The following is a 21194-nucleotide window of genomic DNA, read 5'->3' as shown; positions in this document are numbered from 1 at the left end:
CTCGATGGACGTGAGTCTGAGTAAACTCCGGGAGTTGGTGATGGACAGGGAGGCCTGGCGTGCTGCAATTCAAGGGGTCGCAAAGAGTTGGACACGACTGAGCGAATGAACTGAACTGAGAGGCTCAAATGAGACCAGGCTAGGAGAGCACTTTGAGAACAATGCCAGACTCATCGAAAGTAGATTATCTGTATATTTGTTTCTTCTTTAATTTTTTTTCATTTATTTATTCTATTTGTAATTGGAGGACAATTGCTTTATAGTGTTGTGTTGGTTTCTACCTTACAACAACGTGTATCAGCCATAAAAAATATTTTTTTGGATGTGGACCTGTTTTTTAAAGTCTTATTGAATTTGTTACAATGTTGCTTCTCCTTTAGGTGGGCTTTTTTGCCTGTGAGGCATGTGGGATCTTTGCTCCCCTGACCAGGGATCAAACCCACACCTTCCTGCATTGGAGGGAGAGAAGTCTTAACCACTGGACTACCGGGAAAGTCCCCTATTTGCACTTAAAATTGAACTCACTTTTCCCGCGGAAGGTGTGACCAGTATCGGGTCATTCATTTAGCAGCATTTACTGAGTGCTCGCTCTGTGTAGCACTTTTCCTAGTTTTAGGTATAAACAGGAGATTTCCTCCTGTTGGGAGTCGGGGGTAGACGGGCAGTTGGGGGGTTTGGGGGGGTGACCTCAGCTTTCAGTGGGGTGTTTAGGGAACACGTCCCCCCCTCTAGTGGCAGCTGAGCCAAAGTTGCCTTCGGGACGTGAAGGTGAGGGAGTGGGCCTCGAGGGTCTCTGAGCAGAGGACAGGACATACAAAGACCCTGAGGTGGGAAGGCCTGGCACGTCCAGCAAAAGCTCAGAGCCTCAAAGGTTGGTGGTGTGGGGTGAGGGATGGACTGAGCTGGGGATAGGTGGACAGATCCTGGGGGAGCCTCTGGGCTGTTGTAGGGATTTGGACACTTTCTAGGCAGGCAGATGGGAGCCCCTGGAGGGGGCTTGAGTTTTAATAGCATCACAGTGGCTGCTGTGTAGAGAATGGACTCAGAGCAGGGAATTCAGCCAGGGAAGGTGGTAGCTTGAACTGTTATGGTGATGGTTGGGGGAGAAGGGGCTGGATTCCAACCTAGTTTGAAAACAGAGTCATCGGCTTTTGCTGGCAGACTTGTTCATTCATCTGACACAGAGATGCCAGGACTGGGGATGCAGACCTGAAGGGAGGTGCGGTCCCCTCCTCTGTGATGCTAAGAATCTAGCAGGAAAAGAGACACAGAAGTGATGGGCTGCTGCCCTTACAAGGGCTGGGCTGGAGCAGCAGGAGAACTGGATCCCGGATGCTGACCAAAGGGTCCCCATCGGCTCCCCTACTGCCAGCACCATACCCACTGGCACCGCGCTCAGCCTAGGGGCCCCAAGAACCTCCACCCCGTCTGCCCTCTGTCCCTGAACGTTGGCAGTGGACTCTTCTTGTGGGCCGGGAGCTCGTTTGATTAACAGGAAGGGAGACTGAGCTCCAGAGAGCTGTGGTCGAGCCAGAGTTCAGGTCTGTTCCCAAGTCTGTACAATCTGGACACGTTTGAATGATGAGCCTATGGCCGTCAGGGCCCAGGTTTCAGATGAGGAGGCCGTGTGAGGGTCCGGAGGGAAGTGAGCAGTGAGCCCCCAGAGCTTGTCTGTGGAGCTGCCAGGTTGCAACCTGGCTCCTCGACTCCCAGCCTGTGACCACGTCTCTGCAGTTCACAGCTGCAGCATGACTGCCTCTGGTTAGATGTGGAGTAGGACTGTCACGTGTCCATTGGACTGCCTGCGGAATACCTTCCCCTGGGAAGCTTTGAGCAGGGGCATGGTGCTGGACCGTGGGCTTACAGAGATCAGCTCGCAGGCAGTGTCCCCAGGTCTGGACCTCCCCCTGCTTCCCTGACACAGACAGGTTTGTGCTCCCAGGCTGGCGAGTCTTCCTGGCAGACAAGACCTCCTGAGGGCGGCTCTTGATTCAGCCTTGGCAGTGGGGAGAGGTCAGCTGGGGGACCCGCGTGGCCTTGGCTAGGTGCCCTGGTTACCACCCAGGTGGCGGGTGGCCCGCTTGTTTCGCTGCCGCCCTGCATCAGCAGCTTCTCACCCCCCACAGGCCTCCTGGCTCAGCCAGGCCTAGAGGACTGGGCTGGCTGGCGACTGTGCCCATAGGTGGAGAAAGGAGGTCATCACTCCTGTTCAAACCCTCTCACCCTCCGTCTCCTCCAGTGCCCTTCTTTATGGTCTAATCTTACCAGTGGTCAGTATAGCTCAAGGCTCACCTGGCCACCCAGCCTGATCTGGCACCTCGCCCTCTGAGCACGAGGCATGGGCCCCACTGGCTGCAGGCACTGGGCCGTCATCTGGCCGCACGGGTGGTGAGCTCCTGGAAGGCAGGGAGCCCTCATCCTGATCTCATTTATGACCAGAGAGGACATGGGGTCTTGCAGCATCTCCTCTAGGAGGCTGGGCCAGCAGGAAGCACTCGGGTGACCTGGTGATGGTCTAGCAGGAGCCATGGAGCTGTGTCCGGGTCAGGGCCGCGGGTTCCCCTCCAGAGACGCTCCTTGCATCCCACGTGCCCTCTGCTGCCCACAGACAAGACAGACACCCTGTCTGGTCCTGCTCTTTCGTGGAGGTGGTGGGGACCGAGGGAGCTGTCTGGAGCCAGGGCCAAGGCAGGGAGGCCCCAGGGGTGGCATGAGCAGAGGTAGCTGCCAGGCTGCAGTGAGGGGAGGCTCCGGCGGGGGTGGTGGGGGGCGGGGGTTCCAAGCTGTGTGCCCACCAGCTGGAGACCCATGGCCCTGTCATCGTGTCCTCAGGTTACCATCCCCCAGCGAGGCCTTGGCTCCTTCCTGCTGCCTGGAGACCCCTGGGATCTAAGGAGGGTGGCGGGGGGAAGGGGCCTGCAGAATCATCACCCCAAGTGCTGGGCAGGTGGGCAGAGGTGAGGGCTGGGGTCCCTCGGGCTCTCCCACTGAGAGGGTGCTGTGTCTCTGCAGGTCGGAATGAGCTGATCGCCCGCTACATCAAGCTCCGGACAGGGAAGACCCGCACCAGGAAGCAGGTGGGCCCTGGCGCGGGTGCCCTGGCACCAACGGTGGCTCTCGGGGTCGGCTTGGCCCTCTGCAGGGCCAGATGTGGGCTCTGGGGGCCAACTCAGGAGGGGTCCTCCACTGGGTGTGCCCCAGACGGTCAGTTTCCCTGGGGTCCCCGCCACCGTCGCTGGGAGGAGAAAGACCCCTCCCCTGCTTCTCCTGGCCAGCAGGAGGACCGCACTTCTGTTTAGCTGGGAGGGCGGAACCGAGGGCCCGTTGGTGATGGATCGTTCATTCATTCATTCATTCATTCAGTCTGTGATGTGGATGGGGGGCTGTGGCGGATGGGGGGCTGGGGGGAACCCCGTGGGGAGCGGCCTTCGGGGAGAAGGCAGGAACAGGAGTCCCTTTTCCTGCCTCAGGTGTCCAGCCACATCCAGGTGCTGGCTCGGCGAAAAGCCCGTGAGATCCAGGCCAAGCTAAAGGTAAGACAGGGGTGGCGGTGGGAGCACAGGCCCAGGGCTCGGGAGGGCTGGCCTCTGGGACTTTGGGCTCATTTCCCAGGAGGAAAAGTCTTTCTGTGGGTTTCGGGACTGCCTGCAGAGCCAGCGGGCTTCAAGGTGCTGAGGAAAGTGGGGTTCAGCCTGTAACCCTGTAAGCCCCATCCGGCAGAGGACAGTGACCACTGACTGGCAGCCATGTGCGTGTGTGTGTGAACGGCCAGGTTCAGCATCCTGGGAGGCACAGTCCAGTCTCCTGCTGTGCACTCCAACCACCACCACCATCCGCCCCAGCTCAGAGGGACAGTGCACGCCCCAAATCCCATGGCTAGGGCGACAGGATTGACCTCCAGGCCCCTTTCCTTGAGGACCCCTCAGACCCTTACTGTCTGAGGATGGCGGGACCTGGGAGGCACTGCTGGGGAGCGGGGTTCCATGCTGGAGGAGGGGCTGGTGGAATTCTTCCCACCCCACTCTCTGGGACTGGACGTTCCTGCCCCTCCCTGGATCAGCCCCACCTTGCAGGCCTGGACAGGTGACTGTTTGAGGGGGCCAGCCCTGGTGGGAACCCCCTCTGCATGGGACTCAGGCCTTCTGGACCCCAGAGCCAGGGCCCCTTGGGTGACTACTCCTCCCGTGGAGGAGCCAGCATTTGGGCCTTAGACCAGACCAGTAAATCCATGGACATTAAAAAAAATTTTTTTTAATTTTAATTTTTTTGACTGTACTGTGTGACTTGTAGGGTCTTAGCTCCCCGACCAGCAATTGAACCTGGGTCCTCAACAGTGAAAGCGCAGAGTCCCAACCACTGGGCCACCAGGGAACTCCCCACAGACATTTTCTAAAGCAGTGGAAGCCTTTCTGTTTTTTTTCCTAACTGAATTATCACCGATAAGATGTCAGAGGAGCTGCTGTGGTCAAAGTTAAGTTGGCGAGGAGCGGGCTAGGGACCCCTCCTCTACATCCCTCTCAGGCCCCACGACTCTCGAACCCGAAAGCATACGAGAACCCAGTTTCAAAGCCCCTGGGCTAGAGGACCACAGAGGACTCCTCTGGGACTGCGGCCCATGACCCTGACACTGGAGCCTGGAAGGCGTGGGTCGGAGGCCACAGGAGGCTGCCCCCGCTGCCCACCCAGCTCCATTCCTCCTGCATCAGCCCAGCTGTCCCTGCCCCCCACAGCTGCGGCCCAGCCCTCGCTCCTTTGCCCCCAGGACAGCTGGCTGGCCGCAGCTGCTGGTCCCTCCCTCTCAGGCTGGCACATGTACCCGGACACCCTCAGCCCTGGCGCCCACTTGCTCCCCACTCCACTCTCTGGCTGCCCTGTGACTCCCTGGGGCCCAGCGGGGGACCTGATGGAGAGTGGGGTGTCCAGGCTTCTGTTAAGAGCTGTAGAGGGGAGCTGTTGATTCCCGAGGGGCCCGGCTGTATGACCCACGTGTGCTGGAGGGACTGAACTTGTCCCTGTCAATAGACTCTGATGAGGGGCCAGGAACAGCCTCAGTGGGCCGCCAGACAGGCTTCAAGGGGAGCCACGGGTCCTTTAAGTAATATACACATTTTCCTGCATATGCACTTAGGGGAGAATTTGGTCTGAGGATTTTACCATATTCTCCAAGGGGTCTGGGGCCCAGTGCAGTTAAGCTACCCCATGGGCAGCAAGGTCAGGTGGAAATCTTTGGGTCACTGGCCTGGCTTTGCCCATGGGCACTTGGCTGGGTCATCCACCTCAAGCTCCAGCCAGATTCCCTGCCTATAAATGACAGGGTTAATCAAGGTGCTGTCTGAGGTCCCCTCCAACCTCAAAATTCAGTACCAGGTCATTGATGTCATCCCCCCACTCCTCCCCGATTCCTGTTCCACTTGCTGGTCCCCGGCTGTTCACTAGGCCGGCTATGAGAAAGGAGTACAGGTCTCTGATCTCTGGTTGGAGCCATCCAGCCTCCCACTGCCGTTGTTAACAGGGGTCTGTTAACAGACCCTGTTCCTGGGGTGCTGCCCCACCCATGTCCTGGAGGGAGCAAGCCTGAGTGATGCTCCTGAGACCCCCAGAATCCTTGCAGAGAGGCAGCCTGATACTTTGGTTAATAGGGATCACCTCAGAGCAGGATTGAAGATTGGCCCCAAAAGGACAATGGGCTGGGGTGCCCACCACTCAGCGTGGCCTCTTGCACCCTCTGTGCTGAAGATGGGGTTGCCCTCAGGTCCTGACCTGCCCCCTCCTCGGTCTGCTCAGCCCCTGGGCCTGCAGAGGTCAGAGGTCATGGATGGCCTGTCCTGGACCCACTTCGCAGGGCAGACCCTCCTGTGACCCCTGTCAACACCCGGGTCCCCTAAATTCTCTGAGCCTCAGTTTATCTTAGAATAGGGGTGTGACAAGTCCTGCCAGCCTCACAGGGATCCTATGATGTTCAGAGCCAAAGTGAGACAGTGTTCTTTACTTTCCGGGGGCTGTCTAGTGCCCTGTGACTGTACGGGTCCCTGAGAGTCTGGGTAGAAGGGCCTGGCCCCACGCCGTGTCCCGCAGGATGCCGGGCTCACCACTCGGACCTTTGCTGTAATGCCACCCACCGGGCGAGTGAAGTCACAGCAAACCCAGCTGTGAGCTGTGAGGCCCTCCCTCAGCAATCCGCTTGCTTATCATTCAGGACAGATTTGGGTCACCAAGTTGGTGATTAAATAAAGGGCCCACGTATTTTTCCCATTTAAAATAATCCATCATAAAGATACAGGATTTCTAATCAGAGCTCCCGAGTTGACATAACCCAGCGTTTTAGCCCCAGTAATGCTCCCTGCACCAGCCCGTCTGTCTGTATGGTCTTATTTCCGATCCATATGGACTTTTTGGAATACAGGATGTTGTCTTATTGCTTGAGAGGGCCTTTGGGGTTGGGGAGCTCAGGATGGGACCATTGGCTTAGACAAGTATTAACAAGGATTTATTATAAGCAGATGATAACTGCTGATTCATTCAGAGCCTGTGCCGGGTGAGCCCATTTTTTTGGGAGGGTCTTTGGACCACAGAGGACAGACAGTCACATTCTGACACATAAAAGGCTCAGGAGCCGTGGGTGCCCATGGTACAGTTGACACCCATAGGCCAGGTCTGAGACAGGGACCACAGGAGACTGGCCCTTGTCACTGTCCATGTGACCGGAGATGACCTCTGCTGAGCGTATTCCTGCTTCCTCTCCCATGAGCCAGGTGGGGCCCCAGACACCCTTGGTGTGGAGGTGAGCGAGGCCTGGGTGGTCTCTGTTTACAGGTGTCCCTTAGGTTGGTAACAGGAGAGCTGTGGTCTGGCCGGTGACCTTCAAAGTCTTTTTATTTTTCTTCGAACTTTAAACTTTTTATTTTGCATTGGGGTATGACTGATTAACAATGTTCTAGTAGTTTTAGGTTGGAGAAGGCGATGGCACCCCACTCCAGTACTCTTGCCTGGAAAATCTCATGGATGGAGGAGCCTGGTGGGCTGCAGTCCATGCTAAGAGTCGGACACGACTGAGCGACTTCACTTTCACTTTTCACTTTCATGCATTGGAGAAGGAAATGGCAACCCACTCCAGTGTTCTTGCCTGGAGAATCCCAGGGACGGGGGAGCCTGGTGGGCTGCTGTCTATGGGGTCGCACAGAGTCGGACACAACTGAAGCAACTTAGCCGCAGCAGCAGCAGCAGTAGTTTTAGGTAGACAGAGAGGGGATTCAGCCTTACATATGTATGTATCCATTCTCATTCAAAGCCCCCTCCCATCCAGGCTGGCATAGAACATTGAGCAGAGTTCCCTATGTTAGGCAGTAGGTCCTTGGTGGTTATCCCTTTTGAATACAGCAGTGTGTACCTGTCCATCCCAAACTCCCTAACTATCTCTTCCCCCTGGCAACTATAAGTTTGTTTTCTGCGAGTCTCTTTCTGTTTTGTAAGTAGGTTCATTTGTATTATTTCTTTTTAGAGTCCACACATAAGGGATGTCATACAACATTTCTCCTTCTCTGTCTGACTTACTTCACTCAGTATGACACTCTCTAGGTCCATCCATTGTTGCTGCAAATGGCATGATTTCATTCTTTTTAATGGCCAAGTAATATTCCATTGCATATATGTACATCTTCTTTATCCATTCCTCTGTTGATTTTCACGTCCTGGTGATTGTAAACAGTGCTGCAATGAACACTGGGGTGCATGTATCCTTTTGGATCATGTTTTTCTCGGGCTATATGCCCGGGAGTGGGTCAAAGTCTCTTTAAACGTTAGTGCGACAGGCAGGACAAGTGTCCCCTTTGACAGATGAGGAAAGGGATCAGAGCCACCCAATGACTTCCTCAGAGTCACAGGGAAGGTTCACAGCCCTGCAGGAGCGGGAGCCTGGTCCCGGGGCCTCTCCTGGCCTGCCACGGTGCTCGCGCTGAGGCCTCCCCCCAATGTCTCCCCAGGATCAGGCAGCTAAGGACAAGGCCCTGCAGAGCATGGCTGCCATGTCGTCCGCCCAGATCATCTCCGCCGCAGCCTTCCACAGTAAAATGACCCTCACCCGGGGCCCAGGCTACCCAGCGGTCTCAGGGGTAAGTGGAGCTGCCTGCAGCCGGAGGCTGGACCACCCTGTCCTTCTCCCTCCTCCCCCTTCTGAGGAGACACGGCGCTGGCCACACCAGAGTCGTCACGTGAGTCTTCTCAGGGAAGGAGGGACCAAGGACCCAGGGCCGTGCAGGTGTTGGAACTGCCCTCTGGGGCCTTGGCAGGGACACAGGCCGAAGCCACGCCATCAGATGGCCGGCCTGGGGGCTCTGCAGAGTTGGCCCGGTTTCCCGGTGGCGCTAGTGGTAAAGAACCCGCCTGCCAGAGCAGGAGACATGAGATACCTGGATCCGATCCCTGGGTGGGGAAGATCCCCTGGAGGAGGGCATGGCAGCCCACTCCAGTATTCTTGCCTGGAGAATCCCATGGACAGAGGAGCCTGGTGGGCTACAGTTCACAGTAAACAGTGGGATGTGACTGAAGCAGCTTAACATGCACACATGCAGAAGAGGCAGCCTAGGTCCCAGGCTTTGGGGCAGCACTGGCCGGTGCCCAGCAACGCCCACCCCCACTTGGCCTCATCCCCCCCTCCCCCTCAGGTGTCCCTCCCAGGTGGAGGCTGACGTCCAAGAGCAAACTCCTCTTGAATGTGAACTCCTTGGCCTGAGAAAGGGTCTCTCGGCCGCTCTACGAACAGTCCAGAAAGGCCCCTCCATCCCAGGGCTGTGTCCTTCCGTACAGGGTTTTTCCTGGCTGTCGGGACTAACGCACCACCCCAGGCCCGAGAACAAGGGGCAGTCTGGCGAGCCTCTCATCCAGCCGTTTTTCAGTGTGTCCAGCAGGACATTGAGTAGACAGGACGACAGGACTTGAGGTGTGCCCGCGTGACTTTGGGGCGCTCAGATCTAAGCAGGATGCCTGACTCCAGGACTGTTGGGGGCCATGCTTGGCACCGCCACAGAGGACTTGTCTCTGAGGGAGGGGACGGGAGGAGCCGTGTCTGAGTCTGGGGGCTTCTCCTGGGAGCCCTTCACTGGGGGGTGTTCCCGGGGCTAGGCTTCCTGGATGCATTCTCTGGGAGGCCATGCTGCCTGGATGGAGGCAGGGGTGTTAACACCCTCCCCAGCCCCCGGGCCCAGGCTCCAGCCTCCCTTCCAGCTCTAGGGCCCCTGCGACGTCTGACTGCACGATGCCTGCCATGCCCGCGGGGCTCTGCTGACCCTGTGCTTTTACCTCCTCAGTTTTGGCAAGGAGCTCTGCCGGGCCAAGCCGGAACGTCCCACGAGTGAGTATGGCCTCTGACTGCTCCCTGGGCTGCACTTGAGCCAGTGAACCATTCTGTTGACCCCGGCCACAGGGTGGGTGGGCCACAGGGTGGAGTCAGCGTTTCCGGGTGGCTCTGTGCTTCAGGATGGCGCACCCGGGTTTTGCCAAAGCCCTGGTCTGTCCTGGGCGGGGCAGGGCCTGAGCTCAGGACCCGAGGGGAGGAGGCTGGCCTGGGTGGGAGGGAGGGAGTGATGGGTTTGCCCCACAGACATGCTGCTTCCATGGGCTGGCCAGAATCCTGGGGAAGCAGGAGGCCAGAGTCCCTACCCCCCAGGCTGCCTCACAGACAGCGCTGGGGCCTGACCGAGGCCCCATGGCTGCCCTGGGCTCACGCGTCTTCTCTCGTCTCCTGCAGTGTGAAACCTTTCTCCCAGCAAACCTACACTGTCCAGCCGTCACTGCCTCTGCCAGGTGGGTGGGCAGGGTCTGACTCCCTCCTGTGTCACGCCCTGTGGCTCCTGTCCCGGTCCCAGGCCCCGACAGCTGGGCACTCACGCCCCCTTCGACGCCGTCCTGGTGCGTGCTCAGACTGTGCACCCCAGTCCTCTCCAGAGCCAAGACCCCTGTATTCCCAGGGCTGCCCATCCTCCCCAGAGAGACTCAGGCTGGCAGCGTGCAGGTTCAAGGGGCACGGTGGGTGCCCCGGGCAGCTGCCCCACCTGCATGTGCGTCCCGTGCAGCCTGGCACTTGGGCTGGCCTCCCTCTGGGACACTGTAACCTTCTCCTTCAAGACAGGCTTCCCGCAGAGCCTGGCGTTCCAGCCTGGAGCCCCTGGTCAGCAGAGGGAAGGCTCCTGAGAGGGGGCAGACTGGGCGGCACCCTGGCTGCTCACGTGATCAGCTCTGTCCCTGCCTCTTTCTCAGGAGGGTCCCTCCACCTGCCCCTCTGCAGGGCAAGACAGGATCCTCGCCCTTAGCCACCTTTCCTGGTTTGGGATTGGCTCCTGCCTACATTGTAGCCTGGCTTTCCTGCTCTGAGAGGAGCCCTGCGGCCTTCCTAGGTTCTTAACGGCCGCTTGGGGCCACCCCCACCCCCCTAATCTGTGCTCTCCCCTTTCTGCCCATCAGCTTCTCTCAAGCCCTCCTCGTTCCTGCCCGGGTCACTGCCGTGGCCTCTTGACCAGCTTCCCCGTCTGTAGCCCTATCCTTGCTCTTCCACCCCGTAACTCACCCTTCATCTTTTTAAAGCATCTTTCTCACCGCGCTGCTTCCGGCTTAGAATCCATTCGAGGCTCCCCAGTGATTGTCACTCTCCGTGCACCTGGGCACCATCCCAGGCTGGAGTCTGTCCTCCGTGTGTTGGGCCACGTCCAGTGTGTCCCCACCGGGCAGGACCTAGGAAGCTGCCCTTGGACAAATGAACGAGGGATTCAGCTCACGCGTCCTGTGTGTGAGCTGGTGTGTCCAGTGTGGGCCTCTGCCTGCTTCTCTGCCATCCCTTCTCTGTCTCCTCCCCGGGCTCCTGACCTACCTGCCTCGGCTGCCCCCTCGTCCTGTCTGTCACCAAGTCCTGCAGTCTTGCTCCCTCCCTGTCCTTCCTGTGTCCCCTCCTCTTCACTGCCCTCTTCTTTTCCCCCCTTGAGAAGAGCCCATGAGGCCCGCATCTCTGGCCAGCCCTGCCCCTGCCCAGTCCTTCCTCCACGAGGAGCAAGATGTGCAGAAATGCTCAGCCAGTCTCTCCTCGGCCCTGCTTAGAATCCTCTGTCACCCTTCTGAGCTCAGGCTGAAACCTGTACTCCTCACCCAGCAGCCAGGCCCCAACTCTCAAGTCTTGTTTCTGACCCCCGCACAAAACTGCTGGACAGAGCCTCCCAGCCCACTGACCATCCGGCCGCCTCATGCCCTCTGCCTGGAGCCCATTCCCCTGTCTCTGCTGCTGCCTCCTGCTCTTGCCGCATCACTTCTTTTTATTGTTTTTATTATTAAGTTTATTTTTAATTGGTGTTAGTTTCTGCTGTACAACAATGTGAATCAACCATAAGTATACATATATCCCCTGCTACTTGAGCCTCCCTCCCACCCCCGCTGCATAAGCTCTTTAAGCATCACCTGCGGAAAGCCTTTCTGACCACCTCCAAGGTGGACCAGGAGCCCCGCTGCAGTGCTCAGCCTGTTTTCATCACGTTCATTGCTTCACTTAATCACAAACCTGCATTCACGTCTGGGCCAGATGCTGGTCACAGGGGCTGGGCAGAGACTCGTGTCATTGTAGTCATTTGTCCACTTATCTCCCTGGCTGGACCTGAAGCCCCTTCAGAGCAAGAACCAAGCAGTGCCTGCCCTGGAAGCCCTGGGTCCAGCAGGCATTCCACTCGCCCCCTGCACCCAGCCACCCCCGTCCCCTTGCCCACCCCCGCCACCTCCCAGCCTGTCCCCGGCCAGCATCATCTCCCTTGAGAGCCATCCTGGGCCCAGAGGGGACTGAACTGTCAGGGCTGAGCTCCCTACCAGGGCTGCCCCTGGGCCACTGGCCAGTGCTTTGCCCCCACCCCCATGCCTGCTGGGAGGCACACAGCAGGTTCCAATGGGTCTGGGGGTCTGGGGGAGGCTGGAGTGGGGAGGCTGTGTGGGCCAGCTCCCATGTGCTGTCCACCGTATGCAGGGTTCGAGTCTCCGGCAGGACCTGCCCCGTCGCCCTCTGCGCCCCCCGCGCCTCCATGGCAGGGCCGCAGCGTGGCCAGCTCCAAGCTCTGGATGTTGGAGTTCTCTGCCTTCTTGGAGCGGCAGCAGGACCCTGATACGGTAGGTCCTAGCCTTCGCCAGCTGGATTTTCTCCCGCCCCATCCTCATTCCTGGAGGGTGCTGCTCCCCAGCCTCCTCCAGCTCCAATTTTACCTGCTCGGGCTTTCTCTCCCTGCCCTCTGCCCCGCTCCACCTTGGGACTGAATTTAGGTTCCCTGCTCCTTCCCATCCTCTCCTGGTTCACCCGTCCTTGCCCTGGCTTCTTTCTCACTGGACCTTGCGTCTCTCCCTCCCCTAAGTCCTCCCCTGGTCTCTGTGCCCCATCCTAGTCCCCAGTCCCTTCACGTCTTCCTTCCTGCCGTCTAGTCACCTCTCCCTCTGAAGACACTGGTCCCAGCCCCACCCCAGGCTGCACTGCACTGCCCCCTGTGGCTCCAAGGAGCCGCCCGTCTGCCCCACATCCTCGGGGACATCAGCAGGAGCAGCAGCCCACCCCCACCTTGTCCCCTTCTGTGTCTCCATCCTGGGTGACCAGCGTCACCTGCAGAGTTCAGAGTAGCACCTGGCCGGGTGGACAGGAGGCCAGAGCCTGGGAAACTTCAGTGATCATTTCAGTTTAACACTTTTTTTTCTTAAACGCTAAGATTTCTCAAGGTCTTTATTTTTTTCTTAATTTATTTTAAATTGGAGGATAATTGCTTTACCACGTTGTGTTGGTTTCTGCCATACAACAACGTGGATCAGCCCATATGTACACATACATCCCCTCCCCTCCTGAGCCTCCCTCCTATACCCCCGCACCCCCCGCACTCCCAGTTTGACATTTAGAAGCTTATTTTTCAGGTGAGGAACTTGTTAGTCAGACAAACCCTTCCTTGGAAGCCCAGAGTGTATTGTGAAAGAAGTGGATTTTCTTGGATTGCAGCAAGGGATTCCCAGCACCCTCACCATCACTCCAAGCGGGGGAAACACCCTTTTTCTGGTTCAGTGGTCTTCCATCACAGATGAGATTGAGGGGGTCCAAAGATAGAAATGACTCGCCTAAGGATGTTCAGCGACCGAGTCACAACTCAGAATAGTGCAAACAGCGACCAACACATGCCAAGCACCTGTGGGGGGCCGCCTGCCCCATGCGTGGGATGCCTGTTTACTCTGCTTTGCACTCAGCCCTTCTTCCTGCTCCGTGTTACCAGGGGGGAACCTGAGGCCCTGCCGTGGCATCCCTGCTCTGGGCCCCTGGCCATGCTCGGAGCCCCAGGGCTGGTCCATCCGCCCCCCGGCCCCTCAGACCAGCTCTCCTGTGCCCACAGTACAACAAGCACCTGTTCGTGCACATTGGCCAGTCGAGCCCCAGCTACAGCGACCCCTACCTCGAAGCCGTGGACATCCACCAGATCTACGACAAGTTCCCCGAGAAGAAGGGCGGCCTCAAGGAGCTCTTTGAACGTGGACCCTCCAATGCCTTTTTCCTCGTGAAGTTCTGGGTAAGTCTCGGGTGGCCTCTTCCTTCCTGCCCCAGCTCGTCGATGACCATCACTTGGCCCTTGGCTCAACTGTCTCGAGGGAAAAGCCTGACCAGGGAGGCCTGGCTGGCAGGAGGCACTGATGGGAACCCTGCCCTGGTCAGGGGAGATAGCAGCGTGGGGGCCCTTCTCACCAGCATCTGCCTTCTTCCAGTTGGAGATAATAGCCTGTGTTCTTCTAGCCACCCTCAGATGAGAACCACCCTAGACCCCCAATTCACAGATGGGGAGACTGAGGCATGGAGTCAACAAGGGCCTGGCTGGGAGACCCCCAGCCCTGGTGAGCCTGGCTCCTGCAGTCCCGCTTGTGATGGGCGTGCTGGGGAAGATCAGGGCCGTTGGGAGAAGGTCACCCTGATCGTGTTACTTTAATTAGCATGTTTCTTCTTCACCAGGCTTCCCAGGTGGCACTAATGGTAAAGAACCCGCCTGCCAAGGCAGGAGACATAAGAGATGTAGGTTCAGTCCCTGGGTCGGGAAGATCCCCTGGAGGAGGAAATGGCAGCCCACTCCAGTACTCTTGCCTGGAGAATGCCATGGACGGAGGAGCCTGGCGGGCTATAGTCCATGCAGTCGCAAAGAGTCAGACACTACTGAGCAACTGAGCATGCATCCTCGCCACCCTACCGAAGGGAGGTACAGTTGACAGCCTTGGTCCCTAGAGGGGAAACTGAGGCACAGAGAGGTGAAATGACCTGCCAGGGCCACCCAGTTCGTAGTGGCAGCCCAGAGTGCAGACCCAGCTCTGGGAGTGTGCTTGTAGCCATCACCCTACATTTCCTGCTTTGCCAGGTGCCTTGTGCCTCCTGCAGGGCCCTGGTGCTTCCCCTGTCCTGGTGGAGGAGGCTGTGGATTGCCTAAAAAGGGACCCCAGCTCCTAAGCGGGGTCAGGAAGAGAGCAGACTTAGATGTGCATTCAGAGTCATTTTCTAGAGCCCAGACTTCGCTTCCAGGAGATGGTCGGAGGCATCCTGCCTGGAGATCAGAGCTGGCAGGACTGGGGGTGGAGCCAGAGCATCCTTCCCCAGTCTGGTCTGTGGCCCTGGTCCTCTCCTTCCTTCTGACTCTGAGGGGCTGGGGGCGGGGTGATGAGAGAAGAGGGGGTTGGGGCGGAGGTGCCACGAAGCGTGAATGGGCAAGTTCCATGCTGGCCTCAGTGCCCCATCCACGGGCTGCACGCAGAGCCTGTACTGTATGGACCCGACGGGAGCTTGTGTTCTCAGCGCCCGGGTGCGGTCACCACACAGGACTGGGGGCGGGCTACCAGTGAGCCCTCCAGCATGTAAGGAGAGCCAGGCAGGCAGCGGAGAGCCTGGCTGGAGAGTTGCGTTCCTGGGAGTCTTGGCTCCGCTGGACCCTGTTTCTCCACCTGCAGAATCAGCACTTGGTTCTTGGGGGCATGTGAGAGGCTGTGTGTCTGAGGACCCTGGTGTGTGCCGTCAGCTGATGGTGAAGGGGACTGTGTGCCTGCCTCCTGTCCTCAACCTGAGCCCTGATGGCCAGAGGCTTGGGCAGGGTGAGGGTGGGTGAAATCGGAGGTGGGGATGGGGCAGCAGTCTGGGGATGTGGGGTGGGGGGTCATGTTGGTGGCCGGGACACCTCAGCCCTCATTTGGATCCTCTCCTCCTGTGTGGGGAAGGCAGAAGCTCCAGGGAAGGTCAGACCTGTGATGTGGGGAAGGGAGTTCTCCTGTTTGCTAACCATGGGACTTGGGGTCCTCCTGGGCAGCCCCAGACCCCAGTCATCCAAAACCCTCTTCTCCTGCACCCTGGCATGGAGCTGGTGCCAGATTGGCCACACATTTAGGCAGGGACACAGCTGGGCAAGGACATGGTGAGCCCCCTCCCCACCCCCAGCCTCCTTTTTCCTGCCTGGTGGTTTTCTCATCCGGCCCCAGGCCCTGGGCATGCAGGCTGTGGGGTGGGTTAGAGGGTGATTGGAGTGGGAGGAGGGAGGACTCTGATGTCCCCAGCTCGGCCTCCCGGCCCCTCCTGCTGAGTTACTGCCCTCACTGGTGGGAGTAGGGAGTGAGTGGTTGGCTTGCGTCCGCCGGGGCTCGTCGGTTCCAGCTGGCAGGGGCATTGGTGCAGGATGGGTTGAGGGGTCAGGCTGGGTCCGGTGCATGTGAGATGCAGGGGTTGAGAGGCCAGCGCCCCGCCCTCCTTCCCCAGGACCTGTGAGATCAGCAGAGTCCTCCTCTGTCCGTCGGTGGAGGGAGAGGGGCCTCTTGGACACTGATGGCTGTTAACTCCAGATTGAAAAGGCTGGGCTGAGCTGGCAGGGAGGACAGGGCCCCTGCCCCTCCTCCGTCGCAGGGCCCTGTCTCCTGGGCACATACCAGCGTGTGACAATGAATCTGAGCCCCCGGCCCCCTTGCCCGGCTGTCTCGGCTCATCTGTCAGCCACCCGATCCCCCACACCTGTTCTGGGCACAGCCTGTGAGCTGCCCACCGTGCCGCGGCTATGAATAGGGTGGGGGAGGGGAGTGAGGGGCGCGAGGGGTGGGGGGTGGGGCGCCTCTTAGGGTAATGGGGGCAGCTCTGCTCTCAGGCTGGGAAGGTGGAGACGCCAAGCTTGTGTGGGCACGGTGCTCAGAGTGGGGGTACATGGTGGGCAGGAAATCCTGCGGTGGGGCTGTTGAGGGAGTGGGATCGTAGTTAGGATGTCACGGAGGATACTGTGTGGCTATCGCTGGCTGAGGTCCCCAGGGGTAGATTCCGGGGCGGACTCTGGACCTTCCCCTGTGGGACTTTTCTTTTTGCATGCTGGATTTTAGTTCCCCGACCAGGGATCGAACCCAGGACCTGTGCAGTGGAAGCACAGTCCTAAGCCCTGGACCGCCAGGGAAGTCCCGGTGGAATTGCATCTCTGCTTCATCTCCTCTCTCTCTCTCAGCTGCCAGCTCACCTGTTCTTGCTGCTCCCCCCACCCCCCAAGTCACACACACACACTCCTTGAGGGCAGAGACTATGTCACAGCCTCTCCCCTTCCACCCTGACTGTTCTGGGCCGGGCAGGATGCATGGGTGACTGAAAGGCCGGGCGAGTGGGAGGTGATGCCAGCAGACCCGGGAGTGTCTATGGGCTGGGGTGGGGCTGCGGTCCTGAGGATTGGCAGGTGCAGGAAGCTTAGGTGCCCTCCTCGTGACTACAGGACCGCTCCTCGCCCAGAGCCACTGTGAGGGGGCAGGCTCAGATAGTCACGTGCCGCACTCTGTTAAGGCACACACCCTGCGCCTGGCCAAGCCCTGGGACAGCTTGGTTCCTGCCTCCAGGGTCTTCACCGTCTGGAAGGGGCAAGGCCAGGCCCTGCCAACCTAGTGGTGTTCCCGTTTTAAAGGGATTCTGCACAAGGGTGCCAAGACGTCTCAGAGCAGTTAGAGGAGGGGCCAAGCGGAAGGGGACTGGTGTTGGGGAGACTGATCTGGAGGCAGAACTGAGATGCAAAAGTCTAGGGTGGCTGGGCTCACGGGGCCACAGAGATGGCAAGGGGCCGGCCCCCCAGAGCCATTGCTGAAAGGCACTGGCAGGGTCTCCTTGCACTGAAGGCCAATGTGAGGTCCCATCTGCTGGGCGGTTGGTACCTGGTGGGCAGCAGGGGCCAGGCTCTTTCCACTGTTTCTGTACACAGTCTGACTTTACCCCAGGCCTGCGTGTGAATGGAAGCTTTCTGAGGCCCTACATCCATGTTCTTTCTGAGCACCGCCCCCTCAGGGGGTGCTGGCCCTGGGACCTGGGCCATGACCTCCAACAAGACCCCTCTGAGTCACCACCCCGCCCTCGCCCTTGTCTCCCTCCAGGCAGACCTCAACACCAACATGGAGGACGAGGGCAGCTCCTTCTATGGGGTGTCCAGCCAGTACGAGAGCCCCGAGAACATGATCATCACCTGCTCCACCAAGGTGTGCTCCTTTGGCAAGCAGGTGGTGGAGAAAGTGGAGGTAGGCACGCTGCCCACCCGGGCTCCGGCCCCTCACGCACACGCACACACATCCCCCACCCCAGCTTGGGCTTCTCACCTCTTTCCCCAGATTTGTCTGAGTTAAGGCAGTCTCACCCTCACCTCGTCCTTATCACTGACAACCTACCTCACGCCCAACACAAGCCAGGGGAGCGGTGGGAGGCCAGGCCCCCTCATCCTGGTGGTTCTCACCAGCTATACATCAGGTCTTGGGGGGCCAACCCTGGCACTGAGTCCCCCACAGTGTTTAACCCAGACCTCTCCCACCTGTGGGTGGTGCCTGGGCAAGTCGCAGTCTCTGAAAAGCTCTTTGAGTTATTTCCAGTGAAGTTTTAGTTTGAGATAGTTGTGATCCACATGCAACTGTAATCCCTTGGCTAGCCCCCCTGATGGTAGCATCTTGCCTACGAGTGGACGGAGCATTAACACCCTGAAGCTGACTCTGATGTAGCCCACACGCTCAGCTGTGTGCCTGTGTGTGCACAGACGTGTAGATGCACACAGGTGGCCACAAAGTCCCTGTGACCCTGCCCCTGTGTGTGGCCAGAACTGAGCTGTCACTCTGTCCCCACCTCCCATCTTTAAGCTCCTCCCTTGGATATCCGGTGGGTGTCTGGGTCCCCAGGGGAGGCGGAGGTCTTGTTTCCAGGGACCCCGGGTCTCAGCCCCACCTTCCCTACTTAAGCCCTAGTGGGTCGTGGACCTTCCTCAGGGACCTGCCGGGCTGGAGGTGGGCAGCGGCCCTCTAAGCTGCGCTGTCCCCGGCCCTGCAGACCGAGTATGCACGCTACGAGAATGGCCACTACTCCTACCGCATCCACCGCTCCCCACTCTGTGAGTACATGATCAACTTCATCCACAAGCTGAAGCACCTGCCTGAGAAGTACATGATGAACAGTGTGCTGGAGAACTTCACCATCCTGCAGGTGTGTGCGTGTGGGTGTGTGTGCAGATGGGGCAGATGTGTGTGTGCAGGTGTGGGGGGAAGGTGTGTGTGTACAGATGTGGGAAGGCAGGTGTGTGTTGGGGAACAGGTGTGAAGGCAGGTGTTTATGGGGACAGATGTGTGTGCAGGTGTGAATACAGGTGTGGGGGGATGTGTGTGGTGTGTGCAGGTATGGGGGCAGGAGTGGAGGGAAGGTAGGTAGTGTGTGCAGGTGTGGGGGCACAGGTGTGTGTGTGGGAGCAGATGGAAAGGCTGGTGTGTGTTGGGGACAGATGTGTGTGCAGGTGTGAATACAGGTGTGGGGGGGACTGTGTGGCATGTGCAGGTGTGAAGGCAGGAGTGGGGGGAAGGTGGGTGGTATGTGCAGGTGTGGGGGGACAGGTGTGTGTGTGGGAGCAGGTGGAAAGGCAGGTGTGTGTGGGGGGACAGGTGTGAAGACAGGTGTGGGAAACGTGTGTGTGTGTGTGTGCCGATGTGGGAAGGCAGGTGTGTGTGTGTGGGGACAGGTGTGTGATGTGTGTGTGTGTGCAGGTATGAAGGCAGATGTGGGGGGAAGGTGGGTGGTGTGTGCAGGTGTGGGGGGACAGGTGTGTGTGTGTGTGCCGATGTGGCAAGGCAGGTGTGTGTGTGAGGGGACAGGTGTGTGGTGTGTGCAGGTGTGGGGGCAGGAGTGGGCAGTGGTTGGAGCAGACAGCGCGCTGTCTCCTGAGGCCCTCCCTCTTCCCCCCCGCAGGTGGTCACCAACCGAGACACCCAGGAGACCCTGCTGTGCGTCGCGTACGTCTTCGAGGTGTCAGCGAGCGAGCATGGGGCTCAGCACCACATCTACCGGCTGGTGAAGGAGTAGAGACCAGGGACAGGGAGGGGGTGACGTCACGTGTGCAGGGACAAGGGGAGGGGCCCCACAGGGGCAGCCCCCCGAAGCACCGAGAGTTGAGGTGGTGACTCTTCTACCCAGGAGCAAACTCTGCCTGAACCCGCAATTGCCCAAGCCCAATAAACCCCAGCTCTGTGCGTCTTCAGAGGCCCCGTCTGGCTGCGCTAGCCCCGGGAGGGCTGAGGGAGAAGGGGCCGGACCCTGCCCCGGGCGCAGCTGTGAAGCCAGGGCTCCATGGACTCGGCCAGGATGGTCACCAGCTGCCAACGTTCAAGATGGCATGTCCCCGAGCTGCCCTGGAGGCCCTGCCCCTGGCTCTGGCCACAGTGGGAGGCCTGGGGACGGGCACGGGTCCCCAGCCTGCGTGTCCCATGCAGGCACCTCGGCCACGGGGAGCGATGTGTCTGCCCCCCTTCCCCCACCGCCTCTGCTGCTGCTCCCCCTGAACAGCCGATGGGGAGGCCAGCCCAGCTCAGGGGTGGGTTTCAGGTGTGGAGGTTAGACAGGGGCAATCAGAGCTCTTTAGCTCCAGTGGACGTGAAGTCTCTGGCCACACCAGCTGCCCGGGGGGTGGGTTCCAGGTCAGGGTAGCCCAAGACAGAGAGGGTAGGAGTGCTGGGGCCAGCTTCTGAGAGTGGGTGGGGGCCCTGGGGTCCCTCGGGGTCCTCTTCGGTGGTGAAGGCCAAGACGTTGGTCCGAGGTCCGCACTGTTCTGGTGGTCTGAGACCATGCACTTGGTATGCCTTGCCATCTCATAGCAAACGCCTCCCAGTCAAGAAGCCTGCTGGGTGGTGACCACCTTGGAGCAGCCGGGCCGACCACCCCCTCCCTGGACAGAAGGTTCTGTGCCCCCTGGGATGGAGGAGTGGGGGAGTGGAGCCCACCCTGGGCCTGGAGGGGACCCCTCAGCTGAGGGAACTTCCCTGGTCTGTTCCTCCTGGCAACTAGCCTCAGTCCTAGGGCTTCCCACTGCCCGCCCTGTCTCAGTGTGTGTGTCCTTTCCTCCCTGTAGAGGGGGACGGCCTTAGTGAGGAGGACGGGTCTATATAGAGCCTGATGTAAGGTTCACTAAAGAGTTGCTACCATTCTCCTCCTGGCCCTTGGGATGCGGGGAACCGGCTCTTTGCTGCCATCTAGTGGCTATTTGCTGTCATCTTCCCTAATAGGGAACCACACTTCCAGGAGCCTGGAGCCCAAGGGGAGCAAGAGTCACCTGCAGGAGTTTTGTATGCTGATCTCTCAGGGACATGTGTGGGGATATGAAGTGAATAAGATGGTGTTGAGGAGGTGTTGTGTGGTTAGGAGCCAGGGCTCTGGAGTCAGCGGCTAGGATTGGAATCCTGGTGCTCAGCTTTGGACTAGTGTGGCCTTGGGGAGGTTACCTAATTTCACTGTGCCTCAGTCTCCCCATCTGTACAATGGGTATAACAATAGTACCTACCTCGTATATGTAGAGTGCCTAGCATGGTGCCAATCACACGAGTGTGTGCCGTGAGTATGCATTATTATTAATAGCACTGACTCTTTGCAGTCTGAGGAGTCAGCTTGGGAAACTCTTAAGTGGGGGTGGGCTGGTCCTCAGAGCAACTGGAATTCAGAGGTGGGAGGGGGTGGGGCATGGAAGGTTCAGAGAAGAGGCGGAAATTGAGAGGGGCGGCTTCTTGAAAGAGAGGCATTGCCTAGATAAGCAGCCTGAAGAGGCAGTCTGCTGGCAGCTCTGGACAGGGCAGGCGGACCAGCCCTCCAGGTTCCTTCTGGACAGCTGCTAGACCCTGGGCTAAGTCGTGTCTCCCTACTGGGTTCCGGGGCCCGCCTCTCA

General features: G+C 59.0%; 1 protein-coding gene across 3 annotated transcripts in view; it reads left to right on the top strand.

Annotated features, from left to right (window-relative positions):
- The window catches only part of TEAD4 (TEA domain transcription factor 4), a 61929-nt gene extending 42413 nt beyond the window's left edge, over window positions 1-19516 (top strand). For 2 of the 3 annotated variants that reach the window (XM_061418227.1, XM_061418226.1), the window contains 10 exons: window positions 3013-3077; window positions 3471-3533; window positions 7980-8108; window positions 9303-9346; window positions 9743-9798; window positions 11990-12129; window positions 13380-13553; window positions 17392-17532; window positions 18326-18478; window positions 19232-19516. In XM_061418227.1, coding sequence (XP_061274211.1) covers window positions 3013-3077; window positions 3471-3533; window positions 7980-8108; window positions 9303-9346; window positions 9743-9798; window positions 11990-12129; window positions 13380-13553; window positions 17392-17532; window positions 18326-18478; window positions 19232-19345 — 1079 coding nt within the window. In that variant the 3' untranslated portion in view covers window positions 19346-19516. The remainder of the gene's footprint in view (window positions 1-3012; window positions 3078-3470; window positions 3534-7979; window positions 8109-9302; window positions 9347-9742; window positions 9799-11989; window positions 12130-13379; window positions 13554-17391; window positions 17533-18325; window positions 18479-19231) is intronic. The other variant, XM_061418228.1, reaches the window with a different exon arrangement.
- Window positions 19517-21194: the final 1678 nt, after the last annotated feature.

This window comes from Bos javanicus, chromosome 5 (assembly GCF_032452875.1).
Source record: "Bos javanicus breed banteng chromosome 5, ARS-OSU_banteng_1.0, whole genome shotgun sequence".
Classification (NCBI taxonomy): domain Eukaryota; kingdom Metazoa; phylum Chordata; class Mammalia; order Artiodactyla; family Bovidae; genus Bos; species Bos javanicus.
Note: the sequence above shows the minus strand (reverse complement) of the source record. Positions and strands in the feature narration are given on the sequence as shown.